Source organism: Chelonia mydas, chromosome 7, assembly GCF_015237465.2.
Source record: "Chelonia mydas isolate rCheMyd1 chromosome 7, rCheMyd1.pri.v2, whole genome shotgun sequence".
NCBI classification, from domain to species: domain Eukaryota; kingdom Metazoa; phylum Chordata; order Testudines; family Cheloniidae; genus Chelonia; species Chelonia mydas.
The window spans coordinates 47888557-47914513 of NC_057853.1; the positions used below are offsets into that span (position 1 = coordinate 47888557).

Below are 25957 nucleotides of genomic sequence, written 5' to 3' on the forward strand. Positions count from 1 at the left end.
GCTAACCAACAGACAGCGCTAGGCTGATATGCCTTTAATTCCTGGTAGGTGTTGGCCAAGTTCCAGGAGTTTATCCCGACTGACACATGTAGGGAGTTCGGAGCCCTCCTAGAGGAAGGCAGGGTGGTCTCTAGAACTGCTCTTCAAGCAGCCCGTGATGCGGTGGATTTGGGAGCTAGAACTATGGCCACCACCATCACTGTGAGACGTAGTGCATGGCTCCAGGTCTCGGGTATCTCTCCCGAGGTCCAAAATACCGTACAGGACCTTCCCTTTGACCGTGAGGGCCTGTTTGCCCAAAATACGGACAAATGTTTACACAGCCTCAAGGACTCTCGGGCCACGCTGAGATCTCTGGGGCTGCACACCCCTGCCCTTCAGAGAAGACCTTTTAGGCCTCAGCCCCCATCTGGCTTCTACCAAGAACCCCCGAGATGGGACCCACCTAGAAGGAGGGGCAGAAACAATAGGAGGCGCCCACAGTCCTCTTTGGGCCAAGGCCAGAGTTCGACTAAACAGCCCCCGGCCCTAAGCCTACCTTTTGAAGTTAAGCATGAGGACAGCGCACCAGTCGCCTTACCGGATCCTTCCCGTCCTTTTGTGAACCGACTCTCCTGCTTCTACCGGGCTTGGGCTCAGATCACGTCAGATCGCTGGGTACTCAGCACGGTAGGGGCGGGATATTCTATCCAATTCTGCTCCCTACCGCCCTCCCACCCACCTTCCCCGTCTCTCTTCAGCGACCCTTCTCACGAGCAACTTCTTTTACAGGAGGTTCAACCGCTCCTAGCACTAGGGGTGATAGAGGAGGTCCCTCAGGAATTCAGGGCAAGGGGTTCTGCTCCCGTTATTTCCTTATCCCCACGGTCAAGGGGGGGCTTCTGCATATCCTGGACCTGTGGGACCTCAACTCATACATTAAAAAAGATGAAGTTTTGCATGGTCTCTCTGGCCGCCATCGTTCCCTCAATGGATCCGGGAGACTGGTACGCTGCCCTCGACTTGAAGGACGCTTATTTCCATATTTCAATTATCCCTTCCCACAGGCGTTTTCTCAGGTTCGTAGTCGGTGGCCATCACTACCAGTTCAGGGTGCTTCCGTTTGGTCTTCCCACCACCCCTCGGGTATTCACCAAGTGTATGGGGGTAGTGGCAACTTTCCTCTGCAGGCACCAGGTCCAGGTTTTCCCATACCTGGACGACTGGCTTCTCAAGGCAGAATCCCAAACAAGGGTAGCGCAGCACGTATCCCTGGTCAGGGACACATTCCTCTGGCTGGGCCTTATATTGAACGAACCCAAGTCTATCCTGACCCCCACTCAAAGGATAGAGTTCATTAGAGCCCTCCTGGACTCTGCAGTCACGAGGGTGTTCCTCCCAGAACTACGCTTCAAAGCAATCTCGGACATTATTCATACCCTCGTTCGTTTCCCAGCCACCACAGCCAGAAACTGTATAGGTCTTCTGGGACATATGGCCGCCTGCACATATGTGGTGCAACACGCCAGGCTCCGCCTTTGACCTCTACAAGCGTGGCTTGCACAGGCAGGGCAGGGACCCATTGGACTCAATAGTGACCCTCCCTCCGCGAATACTCAGCTCCCTCCACTGGTGGCTCCAACCTCAGATGGTCTGTGCGGGAGTTTCTTTCACAAAGCCCCAACCGACGATTGTCCTGGTTAAGGACGCTTCAGCGCTCGGTTGGGGAGCTCATCTAGGCAGTGTCAGAACCCAAGGCCTCAGGTCCCAGGCAGAGCTGTCACTGTACATCAACGTCCGAGAGTTGAGAGCGGTTCGCCTGGCATGCCAGACATTCCAGAGCCGTCTCCAGGACAGGTGCGTATCAGTACTCACAGACAACACCACAGAGATGTTTTATATAAACAAACAGGGTGGTGCTCGCTCCTCTTCCCTCTGTCGGGAAGCCCTCACCCTGTGGGATTTTTGCATCACGCACTCCATACACCTGGAGGCGTCATACCTTCCTGGGGTGCAGAACAAGCTGGTTGACCACCTCAGCCACTCGTTCCAGGGACACGAGCGGTCCCTCAGATCGGATATCGCCCACTCAATTTTCCAGAAGTGGGGCTTTCCCCATACAGACCTGTTCGCCACATGGGGCAACAGGAAATGCCAGAGGTTCTGCTCCTTCCTGAACCACAGCCCAGGCTCCATTGCAGACACCTGTCACCTATCTTGGGTGGGGCATCTGATGTATGCGTTTCCACCGTTCCCCCTCATACACAGAGTGCTCCTCAAGGTTCACCAGGACGGCCTCGTTGATCCTGATAGCACCAGCGTGGCTCCGCCAACACTGGTTCACCGTATTGCTGAACCTTTCAGTGGTCACACCAATAGTGTTCCCCATCTGCCCATCCCTAATTTCGCAGGACCACGGCCGGCTGCAGCACCCCAACCTGGAGTCCCTCCACCTCACAGCGTAGAAACTCCATGGTTGAACCCTTTGGAACTTCAGTGTTCGAACTCGGTCAGGGAAGTCCTGTTGGGAAGCAGAAGACCCTCCACTCGAGCCACGTACCTGGCCAAGTGGAAGTGTTTGGTCCCGACAAAGAGGATCTGAACCACAATCAGCCCCAGTTCCCCTTGTCCTAGACTACCTCTTGGACCTCAAGCACCAAGGGTTGGCGATATCCCTAAGGGTACATCTGGTGGCCATTTCGGCCTTCCACCCAGGAACGCTGGGGGGATCAGTATTCAGTAACCCTATGGTGGGTAGGTTCCTTAAGGGCTTTGACAGACTTTACCCACCTGTACATCGGCCTGTTCCCCCCCGGACTTAAACCTGGTCCTATCCTCTCTCATGAGGCCCCCCTTTGAGCCTATGGCTACCTGCCCTCTCTCCTATCTGTCCTGAAAGGTGGCCTTCCTAGTAGCTATAACCTCTGCAAGGAGAGCGTCAGAGCCCAGACCTCCGAACCCCCGTACACAGTGTTTTATAAAAACAAAGTGCAGCTACGCCCCCACCATGCATTGTTGCCCAAAGTGGTCTCCCAGTTTCATGTGAACCAGGACATATTCTTGCCTGTGTTCTTCCTTAAACCCCATGCCACCAGCAGGGAGCGAATGTTTCACACCTTCGATGTTAGACGGGCCTTAGCCCTTTACATTGAACGCACAAAGCTGTTCCGTAAATCACCACAGCTCTTTACTGCAATTGCAGAAAGGATGAGGGGGTTTCCTATCTCATCACAGAGAATGTCATCATGGATCACATCCTGCATCAGGGCGTGCTATGACCTGGCTAAAATTCCAGCTCCACCCATTAGAGCGCATTCCACCAGAGCGCAAGCGACGTCTGCGGCTTTCCTGGCGCAGGTCCCTATCCTGGACATCTGCAAGGCAGCAACGTGGTCTTCAGTCCACACCTTCACTTCCCATTACGCCATGACCCAGCAGGCGAGGGATGCTGCTGCTTTTGGTTTGGCAGTCTTCCAGTCGACAGTCAGGTGAACTCCGACCCCTCCTCCGGGGTAACCGCTTGGAAGTCACCTATTGGAATGCACATGAGCAATCACGTGAAGAAGAAAAAACGGTTACTCATCTCTCATAACTGTTGTTCTTCGAGATGTGTTGCTCCTGTCCATTCCAAATCCCGCCTGCCTCCCCTCTGTCGGAGTCTTCTGGCAAGAAAGAACTGAGCAGGCAGCGGGTCAGCAGGGTCATATATATATCGCCATGAGGGCGCCACTCTAGGGGTCTCCACTGCCGACCCGACGGGTACCTCTAGGGAAAAGCTTCCAGCGATCATGCATGCGGCACACGCACACACCTATTGGAATGGACAGGAGCAACACATTTCGAAGAACAACAGTTACGAGAGGTGAATAACCGTTTTTTTTCCCAGTCATTTTGTGTGCTCTGACGCAGCTCCACCAGCCCTGCAGAAAGTGACTGGATGTGGGAGTTAGTCCGGTTACTGCCGCCTTTCAGGTTGCAGGTTACCTCAGCGTGGCTTCTGAGGAAAATGGAAGAGCTGATGCAGCCAGTGCCCCTATTACAAACAAGCGCCCTGGGTGGGCCCGATGCACCACTGTGCCTTGCTGGGCGTAGCACCCTCAGATCTTATCCCCCAGCCATGCACCTGGCCTGCCAGTCCTTAGCCAATACTGGGCATTTCCCCCAACTGGCCACCAATCTAAGCTGCCACCTCAGTCTGCTACCTGTGAGTGCCACTTTCCTGCGGAGTGCGCTGAGGAATCAGGGAGTGCAGACTGGGAAGGGATTCTCAAGGTAGGGTGCATTCGGCAGGCTCTACCATGGCACCGCCCGGGCCAGAGCCAGCTAGAGTCGCCAGCAGTCAGGCACAAGCGGTCGTCTTTCAAGCCATGCTGCTCCCTCTCTCCCCTTCTTCAGTCTCTGTTTACAGTGCCAGTGCCAGGACCCAGTCAAATCGAATAGCAGCGTCTCCTGACAGCGGGCTAGGCTGGCTTGGTAGGGTGCTTTGGGTGACAGCCTGGGATCTGGAGAGGCCTTAGTGGGAGAAGTGTGCAGTTCTGGACTCCACACTTCGGGGGTGATATGGACAAATTGGAGAGAGTGCAGAATGGTCAAAGGTTTAGAAAACCTGACTGCTGGGGACAGGTCAAGAACCTGGGCATGTTTGGTCTTGAGCAAAGAAGACTGAGGTGGGGGTGGGCCTGATACCAGTGTTCAAATTTGTGAAGGGCTCTTCTAAAGAGGATGGGGATCAATTGTTCTCCACCTCCACTGAAGGGAGGACAAGCAGCAATGGGCGTAATTGGCAGCAAGGGAGATAGAGGTTAGATATTGGCAAACACTTTCTAACTCTCAGGGGAGTAAAGCTCTAGAACAGGCCTACAAGGGGGGTTGTGGGATCCCTGTCATTGGGGGGGTTTAAGACCGAGTCGCACAAATCCCTGTCAGGGCTGGTTTTGGGTGACTTGGTCCTGCCTTAGCGCAGGGGGCTGGAGTTGATGGTCTCTCTCGGGTCCTTCCAGCCTGGCATTTCTCTGATTCTCCAACCACAGACATGGATAAGACTTTCCCTGAGGACAGCAGGCAACAAGTTGTCTCCATGCACTGTTATTGTGGGCTTCCGACATCCTTTATCCCAGATCACTGGAGAGCCCCCAGAAGAGGATTTGGGGGTGTCCAGAGGTTTCTCAGTCAACTGCCGTCTTGGCCTACACACCAGGGATAGAACTGGGCACCTCAGAGTTAAGAGTAGGGCTTGAGCTAAATGACTGAGTCCTCAGGTGGGCCTGTACCAGGTGCCATCCTCTGGGGGCTAGGCAGAGGGGCCAGTAACGCACCCGGCCCTGTGGTGTACATGTTGCAGTGTGTGTATACTGGCCAGCATGTTCTAGGCGGAGCTGATCGCATGGGTTTGTCACTTGTAAATGGGTGGACACCCGCACTGAAATGCGTCCAACTCGGAGCCCTGGTGCAGAGGGGCCCGAATGTGCATGACGAACAAGCACTTCCTTTGGACCCAGTTCGGCACGTGGCTCAACAGACCCAGTCAGTCCTCCAAGGTGGGTGGGGAAGGTTCTCCGTGCCAGATGCTGTCCCTCTCCACATTCCCTCACCCATGGCACTCACTGCATTGTCATGGAGTGAGATCCCGGGGCACAGCATCGGTGCCCAAAGACTCAAACATTGGGTCCGACCCCCAGAAATCACGAGTGCAACTTAAAACTCCTGAGCATTTAAAACCCAACAGCTGTTAAGTTCTGTTTCTTTGATTCTGATGTCTGAGCAGTCAGGCTCACTCAGGTCACACTGTCAAGCTTTCCTCTGCGGCTGGGAGGGCAAGACACTTTTTTTAAGGAAGATGTGATCTCATACAATGAATCATAGAATCATAGAATATCAGGGTTGGAAGGGACCCCAGAAGGTCATCTAGTCCAACCCCCTGCTCGAAGCAGGACCAATTCCCAGTTAAATCATCCCAGCCAGGGCTTTGTCAAGCCTGACCTTAAAAACCTCTAAGGAAGGAGATTCTACCACCTCCCTAGGTAACGCATTCCAGTGTTTCACCACACTCTTAGTGAAAAAGTTTTTCCTAATATCCAATCTAAACCTCCCCCATTGCAACTTGAGACCATTACTCCTCGTTCTGTCATCTTCTACCACTGAGAACAGTCTAGAGCCATCCTCTTTGGAACCCCCTTTCAGGTAGTTGAAAGCAGCTATCAAATCCCCCCTCATTCTTCTCTTCTGCAGACTAAACAATCCCAGCTCCCTCAGCCTCTCCTCTCCAATGGCACGACTCCTCGTGAGAGCTGGCGGTGCTGGGGACGAAAGGCTGACTCGCACTGTCCTATGTGTGTGAAATCTGCCTCCTCCAGTAGAGGGAGCTGCTCACTGAAGGCTGGGGATTAAAGTTGTGTTGTAAGCAACTGTGGCCACATGTGGGGTGAGAAATGAGCTGTGAGTGCAACAGCATCTCTGGTGACATGGCTGGGAGTCTCCTCAGATCAGCAATTACTGGAGGCGCCCGTTGTTCAGCCCCGTTCACGCCCCGGACTAGTCTTGATGCAGAACAGGTGTGATTGGTTAAGTTGCATTCAAATCCCCTAGTGACTGGGTGGCTTTTGGAGCCAGTGGAAGCGTCTCCTTTGCTTGGGACTTGTGGCGTGGCTCTGAACTTCGCCAGCCACTATCCAGCGTCTGGGCCAGGTGTCACATTGGGGCACTAACACTGCATGGAGCCCGACTGGGAGCACTCTCCTCTGGGGCATCCCCCTCCCCTCAGCATAGCTGGCATTAATGCAGGAGCGGAGGGAGCCTGAGGGGTGGGGGGGAATGGAGGGTACAACTGCAGTCAACAGAGCCGTTCAAATTGGGTCATTTTAACTAAGGGGGAGACTACGTGAGGCTGGCCCAATGGTTAGGGCACGAACCTGGGACTCAGCAGACTCCGATTCAATTCCCTTGTCCCCCATCTGTTCCTCAGTTTGCCCATCTGTACACTGGGGATAATAGCACAGCCCTTCTGCACAGGGATGGGAGGTAAATACAACACGGTGTTAGGTACCCCTAAGACAGACTAATGGAGGAAATATTCCTGGTACACCAGGCCCAGTTCTCTTCACCCTGTTTCTACCATGGTGCACAGCAGACAAAGGGACTTCAGAGACAAGTGCCAGCAAGGAGGTGTGGAGAGATGGGGTCAGAGATGAGTAAGGGGGGACATGACTGACAAGGTGCACAAGCACATGGTTGGTCAGTGGCGTGGTTCTGCTCACAGGGACAGTTGGGGACATTGAAAGGCAACATGCTGAATACTGCTGAGGGTGCTTTTTCACCTAGTGTTTATTTAACCTGTGGAACTCATTGCCTCAAGACCTCCCTGAAGCTGAGAGGTTAACAGGATTCAACCAAGGTTGGGGGCGTGTGTATGGCTGAGAAGCTCCACATTTACACTGGTCAGGAGAGAAGCATGGACGAGGCTTAGTCTTGGGGGTCACGCTTTCTAGAAGGGGCCAGTGAATGAAGACTGGGGTATGTGCTGGGATGGCTGTAAGCCAGGAGTGGGCAAACTTTTTGGCCTGAGGGCCACATCTGGGTGGGGAAATTGCTTGCAGGGGCTTGGAGTGCAGGAGGGAGTGCGGTGTGCAGGAAGGGGCTCAGGGCAAGGGGTTGGGGCAGAGGAGGGGTGTGGGGTGTACGAGGGGACTCGGCATGGGGTTGGGGTGCAGGAGGGGGTGCACAGTGCAGGAGCGGGCTCAGGGCAGTGGTGCAGGGAGGGATGCGGAGTGCAGGAGGGGGCTCAGGGCAGGGGATTGGGGTGCAGGAGGGGGTGCACAGTATGGGAGGGGGCTCAGGGCAGTGGTGCAGGGAGGGGTGTGGGGTGCATCAGGGGGTTCAGGGCTGGGGGTTGGGGTGCAGGAGGGATGCAGGGTGCAGGCAGGGGGCTAAGGGCAGGGAGTTGGGGTGCAGGAGGGGTGTGGGATGTGACAGGGGGTTGGGGTGCAGGCAGGGGGCTCAGGGCAGGGAGTTGAGGTGCGCGGTGCAGGAGGGGTTCAGGCTCCGGTGTGGCAACAGCACGACCAGGGCCGGCCCTGGCCCTGGCCCTGGCCCTGGCCCTGGCCCTGGCCCTGGCCCTGGGAAGCTGCTGGCATCATGTCCCTGTGGCCCCTGGGAGAGGCGGGGCAGAGGGCTGGGCATGCTGCCCTTGCCAGTAGGTACCTCCCCCAAAGCTCCCATTGGCTGCAATTCCCCGTTCCCGGCCAATGGGAGCTTCGGGGGAGGTACCCACAGGCAAGCACAGCGCAGGGAGCCCTCTGCCCCCCAGGGGCCACAGGAACGTGGTGCCAGCCACTTCTGAGAGCGCCGCGGGGCCCACTGCGCCACGGTGGTGGCAATCCCGCAGGCTGGATCCAAAGGCCTAAGGGGCCGGATCCGGACCACGGGCCATAGTTTGCCCACTCCTGTTGTAAGCCGTGGTCATAAGCAACCTATGCGCACTCTAGCAGTCGAATAGCCATTTATTAAAGCATCTGTTGTTCATTTATTAACCCTCTGTAGGCTGCTTGCAAACATCCCTGTGGTGTAAAGTGTGACTGTATCCATGGCACAGACCCAGCTCGAGCACCAGGTCAGGATCTTGCTTTCTGCCTGGGGAAACCGAGGCACTGCCAGGGGAAGGGACCAACCCGGGATCAGTGTTCGGGGGGGCTGCCTCTTAGCATTGTGCCCTGTACGCAAGTGGCTCATTCCCTCTCCTCCTCCTCCTCCTCCTCCTCAGGGGCCAATAAGTACGATGAGGCGGCCGGCTACATCCAGAGCAAGTTTGAGGACCTGAACAAGCGGAAGGACACCAAGGAGATCTACACACACTTCACCTGTGCTACCGACACCAAGAACGTGCAGTTTGTCTTTGACGCCGTCACCGATGTCATCATCAAAAACAACCTGAAGGACTGCGGCCTCTTCTAATGGTGGAACGGCACCTGCTGCGGAATGGGGGAAGGTGAGGCTGACCCAGCAAGGGCTCAGGGATAGAGGCTGAGGAAAAGGGCGGGGCTGGTGCCCAGAGACGGCCTGTGTAGGAGAGGCACTGATGCCGGGACTGGAGGAGGCCAGGCTGGGGAGCTCTGGGGCTGGCTGTGAAGCCAGGGTCCTTCTCTCGCCATGTTCCCGTGAGCCTCTCAGCCACGGGTGCGTGAGCAAACGGGCCCTTGCTTCTTCTCAAGCAGCCCTACTGAGCTGTGGGATGGGGCAGCCCCACTGCATGCATCAGCCCAAGGGGATGCCTCTCAGTAATGTACAAGGCAGGCAGAGTATAGGCCAGGGCGACATTTCCCAGAGATGGTAGAACCTCACTCTGTGGGCTGCTGCTGGGGGAAGGGAGCCGTAGGCTTATGAGGAAGCGGCTTGGGGGGCCTTCAGGCCTGTGGGGAGGGGAATGGGGGCCAGCAACCTCATGGGGTGGGGCCTGCAGGCCTCGGCGGGCTGGAGATTGCAGCCTCTCTACCTTGCATAGTGATCCTGTCCCATGTGGGGCAGATTGGAGCCCAGTCATGGTGAAATCCAAGCCACCTGGCCCCCAGCCCCCAGCCATCACCTAATCATGTTGCCCTAATGCTTTATGGTGGGGAGCCCAGGGGTGGCCCATGGGTTGCAGGAGCAGAGGACTGGCTCTAGGTGGCACAGGTTGCAGCAGGCCCAGGTGTTGGGCCCTCCCTGGGGAGGCCAGTAGGTGTGAGGGGGCTCTTACCCTTGCAGCACCCATGGCCAGCGACGCTGACATGCCTGAGGCCAGACACAGGGCCCAGTGTTGCCGGGGCATGGGGCTTGTGCCCGTGTTCTCTGACCAGCCTGAGAGGCCATGGGAAGGGCGGCTCCAGCTAGCATCCAGCTAGCTCCCTTTCCCGGGGTGGCTCACACGCAGCTTACAAAGCCAGCTGTGCTGGGGGACGCTGGGCTCTGGGGAGCCTGGGACTCACCCGTAGCTCCTGGGGGAGGGACTCCAGCATCAACTCTGGGAAGCTGTGCCCTAGGTCTGGTAGCCCGTGCCTCTCAATGGCTGTGCCCTGTGCTCGCAGTCCCACTGCCCTCAGCCTCCGCTCTGAATGCAGCTCCCGGTGATGCCAGTTTCCCCTTGGGGGGGGAGATGTGCTCCCTCAAGGGCTGTGTTTGAAGGCATGTCCACGGCACTGTGAGCCAGGCACCCTGCATAAGGCCAGGCTGCTGCCATTCCTGATAGCCCTGGCAGGTAGGTGGAACCCGGGCCCTGCCCCCCTTGTGGCAGTGGGGCCACACACACACATTGCTGAGCTTGCTGTAGCCTTGACTGCCAGAGCTGCGGGTGTTCAGATCCAGAGGTCGCTGGTTCGATCCCCGTGGCTGATGACCCGGGGGCATGGCATTAAATTGGCACCAAAGGAACCTCCTTTTGTTTCCCCTTTCCCATCTCTCTGCTTCTCCCCCTACAGTCCCACTGGGGGCTGCAGCAGGGCTCAAGTGCTGCCCGTGGGCCAGATGGCGGTTGCCCCCCCCCGCCCCCCTCTGGTTTGCACATGTCTATCCTGTCTGGTCTCTCCAAACTCCAGAATCTCCCATTAAGCCTGGAGAGTCCCACCAGCCTGATAACGTGGTGATCAGCCGTGGCCTGCGGGTCTCACCAGCATAACTCCTGGGTGCGTCTCTCTTCTAGGACTACTTGAACTGCATGTACCGGAGGAGAGGCTGTCGCCGACGAAGGAAGGACTGCACCATTTAACAACTTCTGCTTCTTGGTTTTTTGTGTTTTGTTTTGTTTTGTTTTTCCTCTCCTAATAAAAGACTTTGGTTAATGATCATGACATGAAGGCAGCAAGCCGCCTGCTGCAGACCGTGTTTCTACCTGAACCTGCCTGGTATTTCTCCCCCCTGTCCACCCCCACAAGGACAGATCAGTGGCTGTAGATTGGGACATTTTCATCCCGTTAAACTAAAGCGCAGCAATTTCAAAACAAAAAAAATTATTTTGGGGGTGGGGGAAACCCACGTTTGTCATTGTTTTTTTGAAACTGTGGTTGGAATTGCTCCCGGCCATCGTCACTTAAGAAATCGCTTTCCAAATGTTTACATTCGAACCGTTGCTCTTTCATTTGGGGCAGGGGGGGGCTCCAGCAAGTCCCTCAGGCTTCTGTGATTTGCACAGACCAGCAAGAGAAAAAATCAACATTCCTTTTAAAAAAAAATCAATTAAAAAAAAAGAAAAGAAAATTGTATTTTACATTGCTTTTTAAAGGAGATCTTTTTTTAAAACTATTTAACAAAGTCCAGTACTAAATGGTCAAGTTGTCCTCACAAAATCTTCTACACTTAAAAAATAAATAAATTGTGCCTTGAGGGGTGTTAGTACGTTTACATCTGTTCTGTAGTTTGCTCCAACATGAGTTGTGTTTAGAATTGGGTTCAAATAAATTCTCCCCTCCAGATCTCCGGGCCAGACTCGGTCCCCAGCATGGGGAGAACACGGCCCAGAACCTCGAGCCGCATCTTTTCCCATCGGCAGAACTAGGTTTCTAAGGGCTAAGACGCCAGCGAAGGACTAAGTGGTGGTGATCACGTCCGTGTCTTTCCCGTTCCTTCTCCTCCCCTGCCCCAGTGGGCGGGGATTGCTCATGAGGTTGCTCTACTGTCAACTCTGTTTTAAACGTAGTTTCTTAGCTCTAACTGTAGCGTCGGTTGAGGAAACACTGCTGTACGTAAGCGGGCCCCGCGGGGCAAGCTCCTCGGGGCCCTTAGCCAGCGACGGACGCAGCCTAGCTTTTATCACAGGATGTTTTACCAAATTGTTCACATGGTTTGAAATAATAAAATGTAGAAAGAAACCCCCCCGTTTGTGCTGTTTTGATTGGATCCGTCCCCAGCGAAAGGAAGTTTGGGGACCCGTTGGGAGAGGGAAACCCCATGGAAAGCAGCTGTGAGCTTTGCCCCAGCCCCGGGGAGCTGTGCTTGCAGGACCAATGCTCTCTGTTGAGAGGCCACGAGATTGGCTTGTTCGGTGCCAGGGATCCGGAACCCTCGGCCCGGGGCAATGAACAGAGAGGCTGAGGCTAGACTCTTTATTAATAAAAGAGGATGGGGATGTGGGACAGAGGGGGAGCAGCAGCTGTGGTACCAGGGGGCAATGGGGGGATTTGGATGGTGAGCTGCGGCTGTGATACCTAGGGGATGATGGGTTGCCACAGCCGTGGTACCGGGAGGAGGGATGTGGATGTGGTACAGATGGGGAGCTGCAGATGTGGCACTGGGGGCTGGTGATGGGGGGAGGGGCGGCTGTGGCTGGGAGGGGCATGGTGATTTGTGGGGGCTGCGGCACTGGGGGGTGATGATGGGGGGGCGGCACCAGGGGCTCAGAAGAGGCCACAGTCTTTGAGGTTCTCTTTGATGATGATGTCAGTGACGGCGTCGAAGACGAACTTGACGTTCTCCGTGTCGGTGGCACAGGTCAGGTGTGAGTAGATCTCCTTTACATCCCGGCGCATGTTGAGCTCCAGGAACTGGACCTTGATGTAGGTGCCTGCGTCCTCGAACGTATTGGGTCCTGTGGAGGCACCAGGGTCAAGGGGCGGCTCAGCTGCTGAACTGGTTCTGAGCTCTGTGGGGAGGCGTGGACACCCTAGACCCTGCCAGATGCTCCCTGCCCCCACCCCCAAACCTGCTGTGAGGGCCACTGGTGAGATCCCCCAAAGCTTCATTACCCCATTCACTCCATTTGCTCCCCTTTCTCCTCTCCAGTCTAGTCCAAATGCATGTCTCAGATCCTTCCTCTCCCCCCCTGAAAATACCCTGGTCAGCTTAAACAGCAGGGCTGAGCTGCCCCGCAGGAGAGACAAAGGGGACTTTCTGCCACCTCTGTGCCCTCCCCAGTTGAGGCACCACTGGGGCTGGCACCCCCTGTCCTCAGTGTAAATGCAAGGAGCCAGAACCACTGGTGGACAATGGTGCTCTGCTAGGACTAGCCTCCCAGCCACTGACTCCTCACTGAGGGCACCCCGTAGCTTTGCTCCTGCAGGGAGATGGCCATAGCCCCTCCTAGTGTGGGCAAAGAATCTCGCCAGCGTGATCAGCTCCTGCAAACACCTGCCATGCGGGACTGGCAGAGATGCCCCAAGAGTTGGCAGCGGCAGGACATCCTGCTCTGCCTGGCACTGAGGGGAGCCAGTCGACTGACTGGCTGTGTGGCAGAGGTATGGACGGCAGGGCCAGGATTGAGGGCAGAGTTAAGGCTCTTCTGGTGGGGCAGGGGCTTGGGAGTGTGATGGGCAATGCAGTGGGTGGCAGGGACCTGGGGGGCGGTCTCTAAGTTGGTGCCACGTGGCATGCTTGACCCAGCCACACGGCCGTGGGTGTCCCCGGGCTCGAGGATTGGACGCAAGCTGCCCTCCGCTGCCCACTGCAGAGTGTTCCCACATAAGAGCCTGGCGCTAACGGTGGGTCTGTGGATTGTGCGGGGCAGGAGGGAAGCACTGACCCTGCCCCAGCATAAGGGGGGATCCTGACAGAGGGCCTGGTCCCAGCTTCATAGCTCAGCTGAGCTGGCTTTGTGCCCAGGTTCCCCCTCTGCTGGGTGTGCAGAGCACTGGCCGGATTCACCCCTCCCCAGTGAGTTCTGTGGGAGTTTGGCATGTCATAGCATCTGTGAATCTGGGCCCCAGCGTCTCCTCCCCAGCAGTGCAGCACCTGCCTTTGGGAAACGCCTGCCCACATGCTCGTCCGAACAGGGTAGCTGGGGACCTGGTGAGCCCTGTCCTGTGGTAGGAGTATCACGCTGCTAGCCAGGGCAGTGCTGTCCCAAGGCACTGTGCTCTGAGCTCTTCACTTGCTGGGTTGCTTGGCAAGAGAGAGACCCTGGAGTCCCCATCTCCAGCCTCCCTGCTCCCCCCTCCCCAATGCTTCCCTTGGGGGCTCTCCCAAAAGGGCTCCCCAGGCTGGGGAATTCAGGGCTGGCCCCCCAAGGGACTTAGAGCTGCAAGGCGTTCAGGTACCTGCATTCACAGGCCTGTGCTGGGCCCCCCTGGCCAGTGGGTGGAGCTGCTAACCAGTAGGAAATACTGGGGGCGGGAGCTAACCCCGGACTCTCAGAGTGACTTGGTCCCCAACCCTGCCTCCCTGGGATCTTCAGCTGGGAGCCCTCTTCTGGAGTTATGGGGGTGTAACCTGGTCAGTTCTAGTGAGGCCCCCATAATTCAACCACTGGGCAACAGCCCCCACTGCACCCTAAAGCCTGGGCAGCTCCCCTTCTCTGTGGTGGCCTTGGTGTGAGTTACGGTCACGGCCCGCCCCAGGTTGGACGCCGCAGGCTGGCCTACCAGGCTGAGCGACGTCTGGTTCAAGAATTCAGGGGAGGCCCCCGGTGTGAGATAGGGCTTCAGGCAGCTCAGGGACATCATGGAGGTGTGAGGACCTGCAGGTCGCCTGCTTAGCTGCTGGCTTCACCAGCCGGCTGTCTGAGGAGCATGGTGGGGGCTGCTCAGATGATCAGCTCAAGCCCAGCAGCAGGGCGCTGACTGCTCAAAGCATTCGTCCACAGCTGCCATGGCCCCTACCCCACCTCGCCCCAGGGAACCTGGCTCTGGCCCTTGGCTTCATTTCCTGACCGCTGACTCCTGCTCCAACCACTAGGCAGAGCCTCCCAGAGGATTCAGGGGGCCTGGGGCAAAGCAATTTCGGGGGCCCCTTCCAGTGGCATAGCCAGGGGGAGCGGACATAAAAGGTGCCAGCCGCTTGTACTCACCCGGCGGCGCTCCGGGTCTTCGGCGGCGGGTCCTTCACTTGCTCCGGTTCTTTGGCGGCACTGAAGGACTCGCCACCAAAATGCCGCCGAAGACCCAGAGCGAGTGAAGGACCTGCCGCCAAAGACCCGGAGCGCCGTCGGGTGAGTAAAAATTAAAAAGGCACCACTTATGCTCAGTGGGAGAGTGGCCGCTGCCCCGCTCCCCCCTAGCTACGCTACTGGCCCCTTCCCTGTCTCAGACTTCAGCCATTCTCGTGGGGGCTCCTGCAGGACCTGGGATAAATTGCCCCACTTGCTCCCCCCCGTGGGTGGCTCTGCCACCAGGCCATCCCCCCGGCATCCCACTCCCTGCCACATCTGGACCGAGGAACCTCTGTGCATGCTCACTCCCAGAAACCACTAGGCACCATGGGGACTTTAACGGTGGAAGCTCAGGCACCTGGAGAGTTGGCAGCAGCTGAGTGCGCCCAAATGTTGAACTTAAGCGGCACTGAATTTGTACGATAAGATGGGGATGTATCAATTAGAAGCGACAAAGGAGGGGAAAGACCTGGGTATATTGGTTGGTCATAGAATGACTCTGAGCCATTAATGTGATGCGTCCGTGAAGGGCTAATGCGGTCCTAGGCAGAGGCGAAAGTAAGCCAATACAGGACTGTACGGCGTAATGGCAGAGCCGGTACACTGCCGACCATACCAGCAGGGCACAGCTTCCCCAGGCCGGAGATTTAAAGAGCCCGGGGCTCCGGCTGCTGTGGGGAGCCCCGGGCCCTTTAAATCATTGCCCAAGCACTTGGGCTCCAGCAGTGATTTAAACGGCCCACAGCTCCCAGCCACCGATTCCACAGCTCGAGCCCCCGGCCCTTTAAATCTCAATTTAAAGAGCCTGGGGATTTAAAGCCCCCCGCTCAGGACTCCGGTGTACCGGTAAGTCCTTTAAGTTACTTTCATCCCTGGTCCTAGGATGCATCAGGCGAGGTATTTCCAGTAGAGACAGGGAAGTGTTAGTACCATTACACAAGACACTGGTGAGACCTCATCTGGAATAAATACTGTGTATAATTCTGGTCTCCCATGTTTAAGAAAGATGAACTGAAACTGGAACAGGTGCAGAGAAAAGCTACTAGGATGATCCGAGGAATGGAAAACCTGTCTTATGAGAAGAGACTCAAAGAGCTTGACTTGTTTAGTCTAACCAAAAGAAGGCCGAGGGGAGATATGATTGCTCTCTCTACACACATCAGAGGGATAAATACCAAGGAAGGAGAGGAGTTATTTAAGTGCAAATGTGGACACAAGAACAAATGGATGTAAACTGGCCAACAGCAAGTTTAGTGTTGAAATTAGACAAAGGTTTCTAACCATCAGAGTGAAGTGCTGGAACAGCCTCCCAAGGGAAGCAGTGGGGGCAAAAACACTTAACTGATGTCCAGAACTGAGCATGAAAAGATTACGGAAGGGACGGTATGCTGAGGTTGCTGAGGGATGATGATGATGGTTTGATGAAGTACAATGGCATGTGGCCCATCCATGACAGCCCTTAGCAAATATTTCCAGTGGCTGGTGATGGGGTACTAGAGAGGAGGGCTCTGAGTTACTACAGAGAATTCTTTCCCAGCTGTCTGGCTGCTGCGTCTTGCCCACATGCTCAGGGTCTAACTGATCCATATCTGGGGTCGGGAAGGAATTTTCCTCTGGGTCACAGTGGCAGAGACCTCCTTCCTCTGCAGCACGGGGCAGAGGTCACTTGCAGGTTTAAACTAGTGTAAATGGTGAATTCTCTGTAACGTTAAGTCTTTAAATCATGATGTGAGGACATCAGTAACTCGGCCAGAGGTTAGGGGTCTCTTATAGGAGCGGGCAGGTGAGTTTCTGTGGTCTGCAATGTGCAGGAGGTCAGACTAGATGATCACAATGGCCCCTTCTGACCTTGATGGCAGTGAATCTAAAGTGGCAGCAAGGTGCCCAAATCCCTATATGGCTCTAGCCATTAGGGAACAACAGGGAGAGACCCCCCCACCGGCATTGGGCCCCCTCATTTCACACCCTAGTACAGCAGAGGAGGACTCTAACCTGCCTGAGCAGCTCCACCCGCTCCCAGCTGGCGTTGAGCACCAGGGAAGAGATGCTGAGTTCTGAGCAGGTTTGGCAGGGTTTGATTTGTATCGGTGAATGTCACTAAACGTCGATTTCACCTGCATGCCCAAACCCACGAAACCCTACTTCCATCGGCAAGCCTCGGCACGTCCAGATGGGCAAGGGATTAAAACTGCTGCATGAGACCTTCTCAGGGGCCCAGCCAATGCTGGGGATGGACGGAGGCTCTGGACCAACAGCCTAACGCCTGGACAGTAAAGCTAGGCCTTCTCTGTCCATTTAAGCAGCTCTGTTTTCGATGGCTGGCTGGGTGATGGTGACAATGGTGCGGTGATGGCTCATACAGCTTTAACTGAATCTCAGCATCTGCTGGCATTAAATAATTATTGTCTGCGCTCCCACCCCCAATCTCCCACGAGTACGAACATTTAAACTGAGAGAAAACTTAAAACCGCTGAAAACTCTGAATTGTGCACAACTGCAAAAATGTAAGTTGATAAAAAAATCTTTAAAAATAAAAAAGCTCCATGAACATTAATCCTACTGTCAACAGCATAAAAATTAACCCCCAATTTCTGCCTGGCGGGGGGAGGGGGCACTGACCCTGCAGGGGTAGCAGCCTTTGCACGGAGCAGTGGGGAGATCTGGTGGCCAGTGATGGAAGCACAGGTACATGCGGCCATAAAGCTAACCGGTGGGCATGTTTAGTGTAAGTAGCTGATCTGGTACTTAGCGGGCAGCTTGGCTTCTGAGATGTGCCCTGCAGCTGGTCCCCCCTCAGTCACCTTGTGCATAACTAACCTGCACGCTGGTCGCTGGCATTTGGATCTGGGCTCTTTTGGGCGTCTGTTTGTCCCTGAAAACCCATTTGACTTGTGAATCAAAACCCAGTTCCCCTGCAACCTCTTTGCTGCACGTTTTGCGTGGGGTGGGGTAGAGGACCCGCAGCAGGCTGGGCACTTACCGTCGTAATCAGGGAAGCAGATGCTGAGGTGGGCCTTCCTGATCTTCTCCAGGAAGACATCCTTCTTGTTGAGGAAGAGGACGATGGAGGTGATGGCGAAGTAGCGGTGGTTGCAGATGCTGTTGAAGAGATGCAGGCTCTCGTGCATCCGGTTCTGGGGAGGAGCAAGGGGCCAAATGGGGCTTTTAGTTGCATCTCAAGCATCAATTTCCTGCCTCGTCTCCTGGAATGTTTGTGGTGTGAATGGGAGGTCGGCTGGGCCAGTGGAGGACAGATTACAGGGTCTCCTACCCTGTCTAGCTTGGTAACCCTTGTAGCCTTCGAGTGCGTGCTCTGCTGCTCCCCTGTGATCCCTAGCCCCTGCTGCCTGGTGGGTCCGAGCCCCACTAGCTCCTGTTAATAACACAGAGAGATTTCTATCCAGAGATCGCAGCATGCTTTACAGAATCTAGGAGCATCATCCCCATTTTACTGCTGGGGAAACTGAGGCACAGAGCAGTGCAGTGACATGGCCAGGGTCACCCAGCAGGCCAGTGGCAGAACCAGGCACAGAGCCCCCACCTTGAGTCATGCTCCCTCCCACGCCACGCCACGCCACCCCACCCCACCCCAGGCCACGCTGCCTCCCAACGGGCTGTTGTCTCTGCTTACTCGCCAATTATTGGCATTCGGAGTGAGGCCAGGGAGGTGGCTGCTGTTGCTCCAGGTAGATTATTTCTAGCTGTATCAGCAGCTTTAAAACCCCTGTGAAACCTCCCCTCCCCCACGTCCACCCCACGGTCTCCGCCATCAGCAGGACGGTTTGCCCAAGGTCACGGGCAGGGCAGGACCAGAACACAGGTCTGCTAAAGTCCCCACCCTGTGCTGTGACCACAGCCCCATGCTCCCTCCCCGGACTCCAGGTCTGCACAGAGGATCCGATTGGCTAGCCAGTCTCAGGGGCGTGAGCTGATTGGCTGGATGTTTTTGGAAGCGCTCTGTGATAGGCTGGCCTTGGAGGAGTTCAGCACGTATCTGAGGCCTCTGGGGTTCTTCTAGTGCTTGGGTCGGTACTCTGCTTGCACTGGGCCTGACTGGCTCCCGCTGGCTAAGAGCCAAGGGTCTCACGTCGCGCCCGCGTTTCCCCCCCCGCCCCCCCCCCCCGATAGCCAGGTTCCACTCACCACTTCGTCGTCCTCCACCAGGACCATGTCGTAGGCACTGAGGGCGGCGATGAAGATGATGCAGGTGACCCCTTCGAAGCAGTGAATCCACTTCTTTCGCTCAGAGCGCTGGCCGCCTACGTCGAACATCCTGGGGCCGGGGAGAGGGTCCCTTGAGCAGCCAGGCTCCAAAGCGGGCATGGGCCGCCTTGCTAGCGTGGGGGGAGAGACCTCCCGAGGGGACAGCTTTGTTCCGGACCCTGTGGCCTCTGCTACTGCTTGGGCTGGGGGCATCTCTGCAGGGGCACCTGGCCATGGGCGGCTGACCACAGCTCGGGGCTGGCCACAGCTGGGGTGATGGCTGCCAAGTAAGGGACTGTTGGAGACCTGGGCACAGCCGGTGGCACGGACCCTGCCCCCGCGGTGGGGACCAGAGTGGTGGAGAACGGTGCTGGGTTAGCCACGGAGCAGGTCCGGCACTGGCAAGGGGTCTCAACACTCTTACCTGGAAGGACAACCCCCAAGGAGCTGTGGTCCATGCCCCCCAGTCCAGGCTTGGCTGGCACAGCCGCTGGCAGGGCTGGTTAGTGCCAGCTGTGTTGCCCACCCAAGGGGAAATGGGCTGAGAGTGTCATGCTGAGGATAGGTGTGTTCTGGGCTGCCCAGCTCCTGGGCAGTGTCCATGTGGCATCTCCGGCTGCAGCTGGCCAGGGCCACCCAGCTGGGACTGGGGAGAGGTGGCTGGAGCAGGGAAAGGAGCCTCCGCGGAACGAGACGGGAAAGCTCCCATAATGGGGGAGCAAGAGCTAATTGGAGGTTCTCATTGGGGGGGAGTTAAACCCTCTGCTCTGCCCACAATGGAAAGGCCACAGACTGCAGCCTGACCGGCACAGCAGGGCCCTGAGAGCCCCGGCTGGCACCACGCCCAGCCTGGGTGCATCAGCACTAGATGGCGCCAGCCAATAACAAATGAAGACGAGGATGAGCCCTGGTGAGATTACGGTGCCAAGATTCAGCAGGTGGGAGAGGCCCCCTCCCAGAGCAGGGGCCTGGGCTGAGCGTGGGACTCAGCCAGTCCCCGGAGGGGGCTGGGGCCAGAGGCTGTTGGAGACTGTATCAGCTCAATGGGAAAACAGCCCTGGAAAGCAGAGGGCCCCAACCGCCCTGTTCTGTCATGTTGGTGCATTGCCACCCCAGGGCATGCGCAGCGTTGGCCCAGCCAGCCCCAGGCCCTGTGCCCAGCTCTGCCTGCCTGCTCCCATCCCTCCCACTGCCCAAATCTCCTCCTTGCCTTAACCCTTCGAATCCCAACCTGCCCCTGACTGGGTCTCCAGTGCTCCAGGCCCCAGAGTCCTGCCCAAGCCCAGCACCCCCTTCTGCTGTGCCCCACAGGTCTTGGGGCGGCTCTCCACACCCACATCTGGAGCTGGCTGCTGGGACCCTTGTTGACACCCCCCCACACCCCGCGGGCTGTCTGTGCTTAGCAGGGCCCTTTCCCGCACCATGCCCTACCTGAAGTTGAGGTCCTTGAAGGAGAACTGAGTCTCGATGATGCCGGTGGTCTTGACCCTGGAGCGCAGCACATCCTGCTCTGTGGGGACGTAGCCAGATGCCACCAGGCGCGCCACATCGCTCAGGTAGCTGCCCAGGCAGAAAGGAAGGGCCTGAAATACTCATCACCTCGGGGATGGCAAGGGATGGTTTCCATGCTTCCCAGGCCCAGAGCGGCTGGAGCCAAAGCTGGGTGCCCTTCTGGTTGGGTGGCCCTGGACAGCTCACGCAGGTGCATGGGGGTCAGGGATCTAGCCCCATCGCTGCCTCATGCTTGCATCCCACTGACTGGGGTCCCTTTGGCTGCTGCGCTTGGTAGCTTTGAAGGAGCTCAGAGGGGGGCAGCGGCTTCCCCAAAGCTGGCAAAGTTCAAGTGGGCACCACGAGAGGACTAGCTTCCAGCTCAGATGCCCATTCGCCCCAGGCTGTGGGCTCCCTGGGGCAGGGCCTGGCTTTCGCTGGGTGTCTGGGTAGTGCCCAGCACGAGGGGCCCCTTGGAGCTGCCTGGACCCCACCCACCCCACACGCTGCTATATTCTAGGGTGACCAGTGCCTAGAGCCACCTGCTGCTGCTGTTACTTCTTCGTCTTGCCGTGGTGCTGAGATCGGGTGCTGTGTGGACACAGCAAAGGGCTGGCACACTATAGCTACAGACCTCCCCACGGGCACCCTGACGGCAACCCGCCTCCTGCCTCCCACCCCCTCTCTGCATCTCCAGGAAAGGGGCCCCGGTCCCCTCTTTCCCTGGCCCCACACTGGCCTCTGGAGCTGCTCTGAGTCCCAGTAGTGCCATTCCTCCTCAGCCTGCACCCTCTTGGCCCTGTGCCCACCTCCCTGTGCCAGCGCCTGTGTGGGCTCAGCAGAGGGCTGCCTGTGCCAGAGGAATGGGACTAGGTGTTGGGGTGAGGTGGGGGTGGGCTGGGGAGAACCCCCCCCACTCTCCCTTACATACTGGGGAACAGTCAAACCACTTGTTCTGATGTTCCCCAAACTCCTCCCAGCCTCCAGGTCAGTGCAAAGCCAGGGGGGTTCCTAGCCCATCTCCCATGGGACTGGCAGGCCACTCCCTTGCCAATGCCTCTGTGATGAGGTCTGTGGGGGCACCTGAGCCGGGGTACTGCCTGGGCGGCCTGTGCCCTAGGAGGTTACACAGGAAGGTTCATACTAGCCGGCCGAGTCGTTCAGCTGGTACTCCGAGGCGCGCTCGAAGCAGGCCTGGATGCCCGTGTCCTTCCAGAGGCGGGCAATGATGTCAGACATCTCCTTGGGCATGGTGCCCTCTTCAATGGTGTCAGCCAAGTGCAGCAGCTTACGGGCATCGTCCTGAGGAGACAGGGCGCAGCAGGATCAGTTTCTTTGGCTTGGCCCAGGCTCACCAGGAGGCACCGGATGCTCTGAAGTAAAGCCCTGTCAGCAGTGGGAATTGAACCTGCACCCACTGGATCTAAACACATGAGCTAAACTACCCAGCTCTGCTGTCTGGGGCCATAGGGGACTCATCAACCGCTATATGTGGCTGAGAGGGGTGCAGAACCCCACCTATCCCCCTCCTGTGCCCAGCCGCTCACCTGCCGGGCCGAGTCCCCGTACTGGATGCTCAGCGTGCCCATGGCCCGCACAATGGCCAGCATGGACTGCAGGGTGTTGCTGTAGATGATGGAGATGAACTCCAGGCACTCTTCCAGGGAGTATCCATCCTGGTGGATGATCCTGGTGGAGACAGGAGCAGGTGGTGAGCCTGGGGGAGGCCGCGGGCTCCACAGCTGGGCACTCCCTGGCAATGCCTGGCCAAGCACAGAGGGCACCCAATGGGCTGGAGGCGTTGCCACCGGCTCGCTCCCTTCCAGTGAGTTTCCCCAACATGAGCCTAGCAGTATGGCAGCCATGCCACGATGGCATGTGCTGCCTGAGGGACAGTCTCAGCACACTGCAGTGGGCATGGTGGGTGGGCAGAATTCCCTGGGGATGAGGAGGGGTATTGGGGAGCCCCCAGAGGTTGCACCCTAGCGTATCGCAGCTGGGCATCACCTGGAAAGGCAGAAATCGGTGGGGGGTAGCATGCCACTGCCAGTAAAGGCTGCTGCGGGAGATCCTGTCTCAAAAACCAGGCGTGCAGGGTGGGGCAGGAGCTGGCTGTGGGGAGCTCCCAGCTACTCCAGCCCCAGCCTCTCCCAGCAAGGGGCACTGTGGATAGCAAGGTAGGCATCAATGAGGTGTGAACCCACTTACTTCATTTGTTTTACAATTGTGCTCTTCCCGGATTCTCCAGCTCCTGGGGGACAGAAAGGAAAGTCATGGCAGGGAACATGCCCAGTGTGGAGCCCGACGCAGCCACCTGGGTCGCCATGCCGTGGGGCGCTGGGTGGGTGCGACAGGGAGCCCGCTGCTAATCAGCTCCAATGGAGCAGTAACGGAGGGGGCAAGGGAGATGGAGAGCCACCTTGGGTGGTCTGGGCATCACGTGGCCTGACATCCTCTGTGCCCATACAGTTCTGCTGCAACTCCCTCCCTGGCTCTGGTTGGATGGACCAACCCATTGGATGGACTAACAGGGCCCTGGGGTGGGACTGGAGCCCACTGGGCCACGTGTCACAGGCCCCCCTCTGTGCTAGAACCATGGAGGCAGGCACAGTCCCAGAACCTGCTTTTAGCGCCGGAGGGCCCCGGTTCAAGTGCAGATGTGTTGGGCAAGATGGTGGCAGCCTCATGCAGCTGCCCCGGCCCACAGTCGCCTGGCTGCACTCAGTGCATGGCTGCAAAGCAAGCTGGAGAGCTGAGAACGGGGGCGGGGCAGGTACAGCCCTAATCGCTTCTCTGCAGACACAGGGCTCTGGCTAATGCGATCTGCACCACAGCTCGGCTTAAGCATCCACGCCCCAGGCAGAGCCGCCTGGGCCCAGGTGGAGGGCCCATGCAGATGCTAGCCACAGAAAAAGGGGACACTGATGCCCCAGCGATCTGTGGGCAGTGTGCGGACGTGAAGGCAGCTGGAGGCTCTGCCCCAACCTTGCCGTGTGGGAACGGCACCTGTTATCAGATGGGGCAGCCACAGCAATGGGGTGGAGGGAAAGGTACCACCCAGCCCAGCGTACATGTGCAGGCTCCTGTGCATTGCCTGGGGCACCCTGCGAGCCCCCGAGACAGCGCAACAGAACCGCAGAGACCTTGTCCGCTGGGTCCCCCCCCGAGGGCTGGAACAGCGGGGTGTAAAGCCAGCGACAGCGGCCAGACCCTCCCCGGCGCAGCGCCATGGCATCAGCGAGGCAAGGGCCACAGCAGTCAACCAGCAAAGCTGAGTCCCATCAGCCGGGAGTCTGTCCCCATGGCGGTCGGAGGAGCTGCTGTGGATTTACCCCAGCTGGTCCCAGCCGTGTCTCTAAGGCACCAGCCCCATCTCTGTCAGTGTGGGGGAGCCAGGTGGGTTCAGATCCATTGGTCACACACAGTCCCCCCAGGCCCAGCCCCTGGGAGGGCAGAGTTGGGGGCGCTCAGGGGCGGGGTGCTGGGCATCTGTGCTTGTGTGTTTAATGCCAAGGGAGTCTGAACTGAAGCCCAGTGCCACCCGCCCTGCCTGCCTGGCACCACCCTGAGCTGAATCCCCCAGGGCCGTGCCACGGGAGCTGCCAGCATTGGTGCAGAGCCCTCTGGGAAGGCCCAGTACCACAGGCTTGCTGGTCAGGAGCTGCAGGGGCTGGTCAGGATGTGGGGGACTGGCTGGCTCAGGATTGGGGGGACTGGTCAGGCTCTGGGGGAGCTGGTCAGGATGGGGGGCCTGGCTCAGGATCTGGGGGGGCTGGTCAGGATGGAGGGCTGGCTCAGGATCTGGGGGGCAGGCTTAGGATGGGGGGCCTGGCTCCATAGCCCAACACATACCCAAAAGCAGCAGCTTGACCGTCCTGGCATCCTTCTCCGCATCTTCCTTGAGCTTCTTCTCCAGCTCGCGGGAGTGTTTCTCCTCTGCGCTGGCGCCAGCGCCCATGGTCCGGGTGCACCCGCTGAGCTGGTCTTTTGCGCTCAGCGACAGGGGGAACCCTAGACCAACCCCTAAATCTCCGGCACCCCCCGCCAGTCTCCCTCTTCGCCCACCAGGAGCGCGAAGCGGCACTGTTTCCCACCGCTCCCCAGGCGCCGACTGCCCCCGCCCTGGCCCCAGTGCCAGCCACACGCCAGTTGGGGAGGATTTTGCGGGCTCTGGCCGTCAGGTGCTCCCAGCCACCCAATCTGTGGCAAGGACAGGTGGCCAAGGATCAGGTGCAGACCCACTCCACCTCCCCCCACAGCCCAGCTTGGAGCTGACTTGCTGCGCTCAGCATGGCAAGCAGCCGGTGAGCCGCTGGCTTAAGCTAAAGCCCCTCAAATCTCCCCCTTGCTGAGCCCAGCGATTTCAAGCCTCATCCGATCCTGGCCAGCGATGGGGCAGCAGGTTATACAGGAAGGGCCTTCCCCACAGCCCTGCACCCCTTCCCCCTCCCCGGCATGGGGAGCAGCATGGGTGGGCTTGGGGTACAAAGGGACATGCTGCTGGGTCCTGTGCTGAGCCCAGCCCAGCTGGACCTGCAACTCCAGCACCAGGACATTGAGTGTCCAGGGGCTCTGAGGACTGCCCTCGACATCAGCCAGTGCTGTGAGCATTGCGGGGCACCGCCGGCCGGGGCACCTAGCACCTAGCCTGGATCTCAGGCTGCCTGTGTGGCCATGTTCTAGATCCATGTGGGCAGCTGCCACCATTGCCTGGCACAGGAGCAAGGGGGAGCTTCAGGAGATGGCCCAGCTGGCTGGGGGAGGAGTTTGCCACGTAGGCATGGAGCTGCTGGATGCCAGCTGGATTTCCTTGCCCCCTCCCAGCGCCACCATCCCTTGCTGCCCCATCCGGGCTCAGGGTGATGCCCCAGGGAAACCTTTGAGCTCATCTCATCAGGCCCCTCCTGCTCCCTGTCTCAGCCCTGCTCTCCGGCCCTCAGGGACTCAAGCCCCCCTACCCCTGGGAACTGCCCAGGGCTTGTAGATCCCCTGACCTGCTCCACTGCCCAACCATCCGTCTGAGGGTGCCCAACAGACCATACGCTGCTCTAACCCCACCACCACCCAACCAACATGCCTGCCCCTAGATATGGGGCTCTGGAGATCAGATATGATGGATACCACTGCACCAGCCTGGCCTATGGCCTCCAGCCCCAGCCAGCCAGCCCCATGAGAGGGGAAGCCTAGGACCCGGGAGAGCAGGCTGAAGGGAATCAGAGCTCGGGAGTGGGGGTGAGGGTGGGAGTAAGGGTGAGCAAAGGGAGTTATTGGGGAGGAGCATGTCTGGGGAAAATTGAAAAACGGGTGCAGGGGGGAATTGGGGGTTGGGCCATTGAAATGTTTCATTTCAACAAAGTCATTTCATTTTGCTTTTGACCATTTTTAACCATGTTTGAGTATTGTGTTGTGTTATTTATTATTTCAAGCACTTTACAATGAAAGGAACGTTTGAAAGTGATGATC

The 25957-nt window shown here is 57.7% G+C and overlaps 2 protein-coding genes across 4 annotated transcripts in view; one reads left to right on the plus strand and one right to left on the minus strand.

Annotated features, from left to right (window-relative positions):
- The window catches only part of GNAI2 (G protein subunit alpha i2), a 191510-nt gene extending 179700 nt beyond the window's left edge, over window positions 1–11810 (plus strand). For all 3 annotated transcript variants that reach the window (XM_037903986.1, XM_043550568.1, XM_037903985.2), the window contains 2 exons: window positions 8735–8959; window positions 10646–11810. In XM_037903986.1, coding sequence (XP_037759914.1) covers window positions 8735–8925 — 191 coding nt within the window. In that variant the 3' untranslated portion in view covers window positions 8926–8959; window positions 10646–11810. The remainder of the gene's footprint in view (window positions 1–8734; window positions 8960–10645) is intronic.
- Window positions 11811–12308: 498 nt separating this feature from the next.
- GNAT1 (G protein subunit alpha transducin 1) lies at window positions 12309–24601 on the minus strand. Its single transcript, XM_007052675.3, has 8 exons — window positions 24347–24601; window positions 22703–22745; window positions 22042–22183; window positions 21639–21796; window positions 20435–20563; window positions 18944–19073; window positions 17781–17934; window positions 12309–12526 (listed from the first exon to the last, which is right to left on the minus strand). The coding sequence occupies exons 1-8, from the start codon at window positions 24450–24452 to the stop codon at window positions 12336–12338; spliced, it is 1053 nt and encodes a 350-aa protein (XP_007052737.1). The 5' UTR covers window positions 24453–24601; the 3' UTR covers window positions 12309–12335.
- Window positions 24602–25957: the final 1356 nt, after the last annotated feature.

Excerpts from the sequence above, each read along its gene's own strand:
- GNAT1 (XM_007052675.3), bottom strand. The coding sequence starts at position 24,452 with ATGGGCGCTGGCGCCAGCGCAGAGGAGAAACACTCCCGCGAGCTGGAG. Across the intron at positions 17,935-18,943 it reads TGGTGGAGGACGACGAAGTG|AACCGGATGCACGAGAGCCT; the intron begins GTGAGTGGAACC and ends GCTCCTCCCCAG. Across the intron at positions 12,527-17,780 it reads CTGCTTCCCTGATTACGACG|GACCCAATACGTTCGAGGAC; the intron begins GTAAGTGCCCAG and ends GTGCCTCCACAG.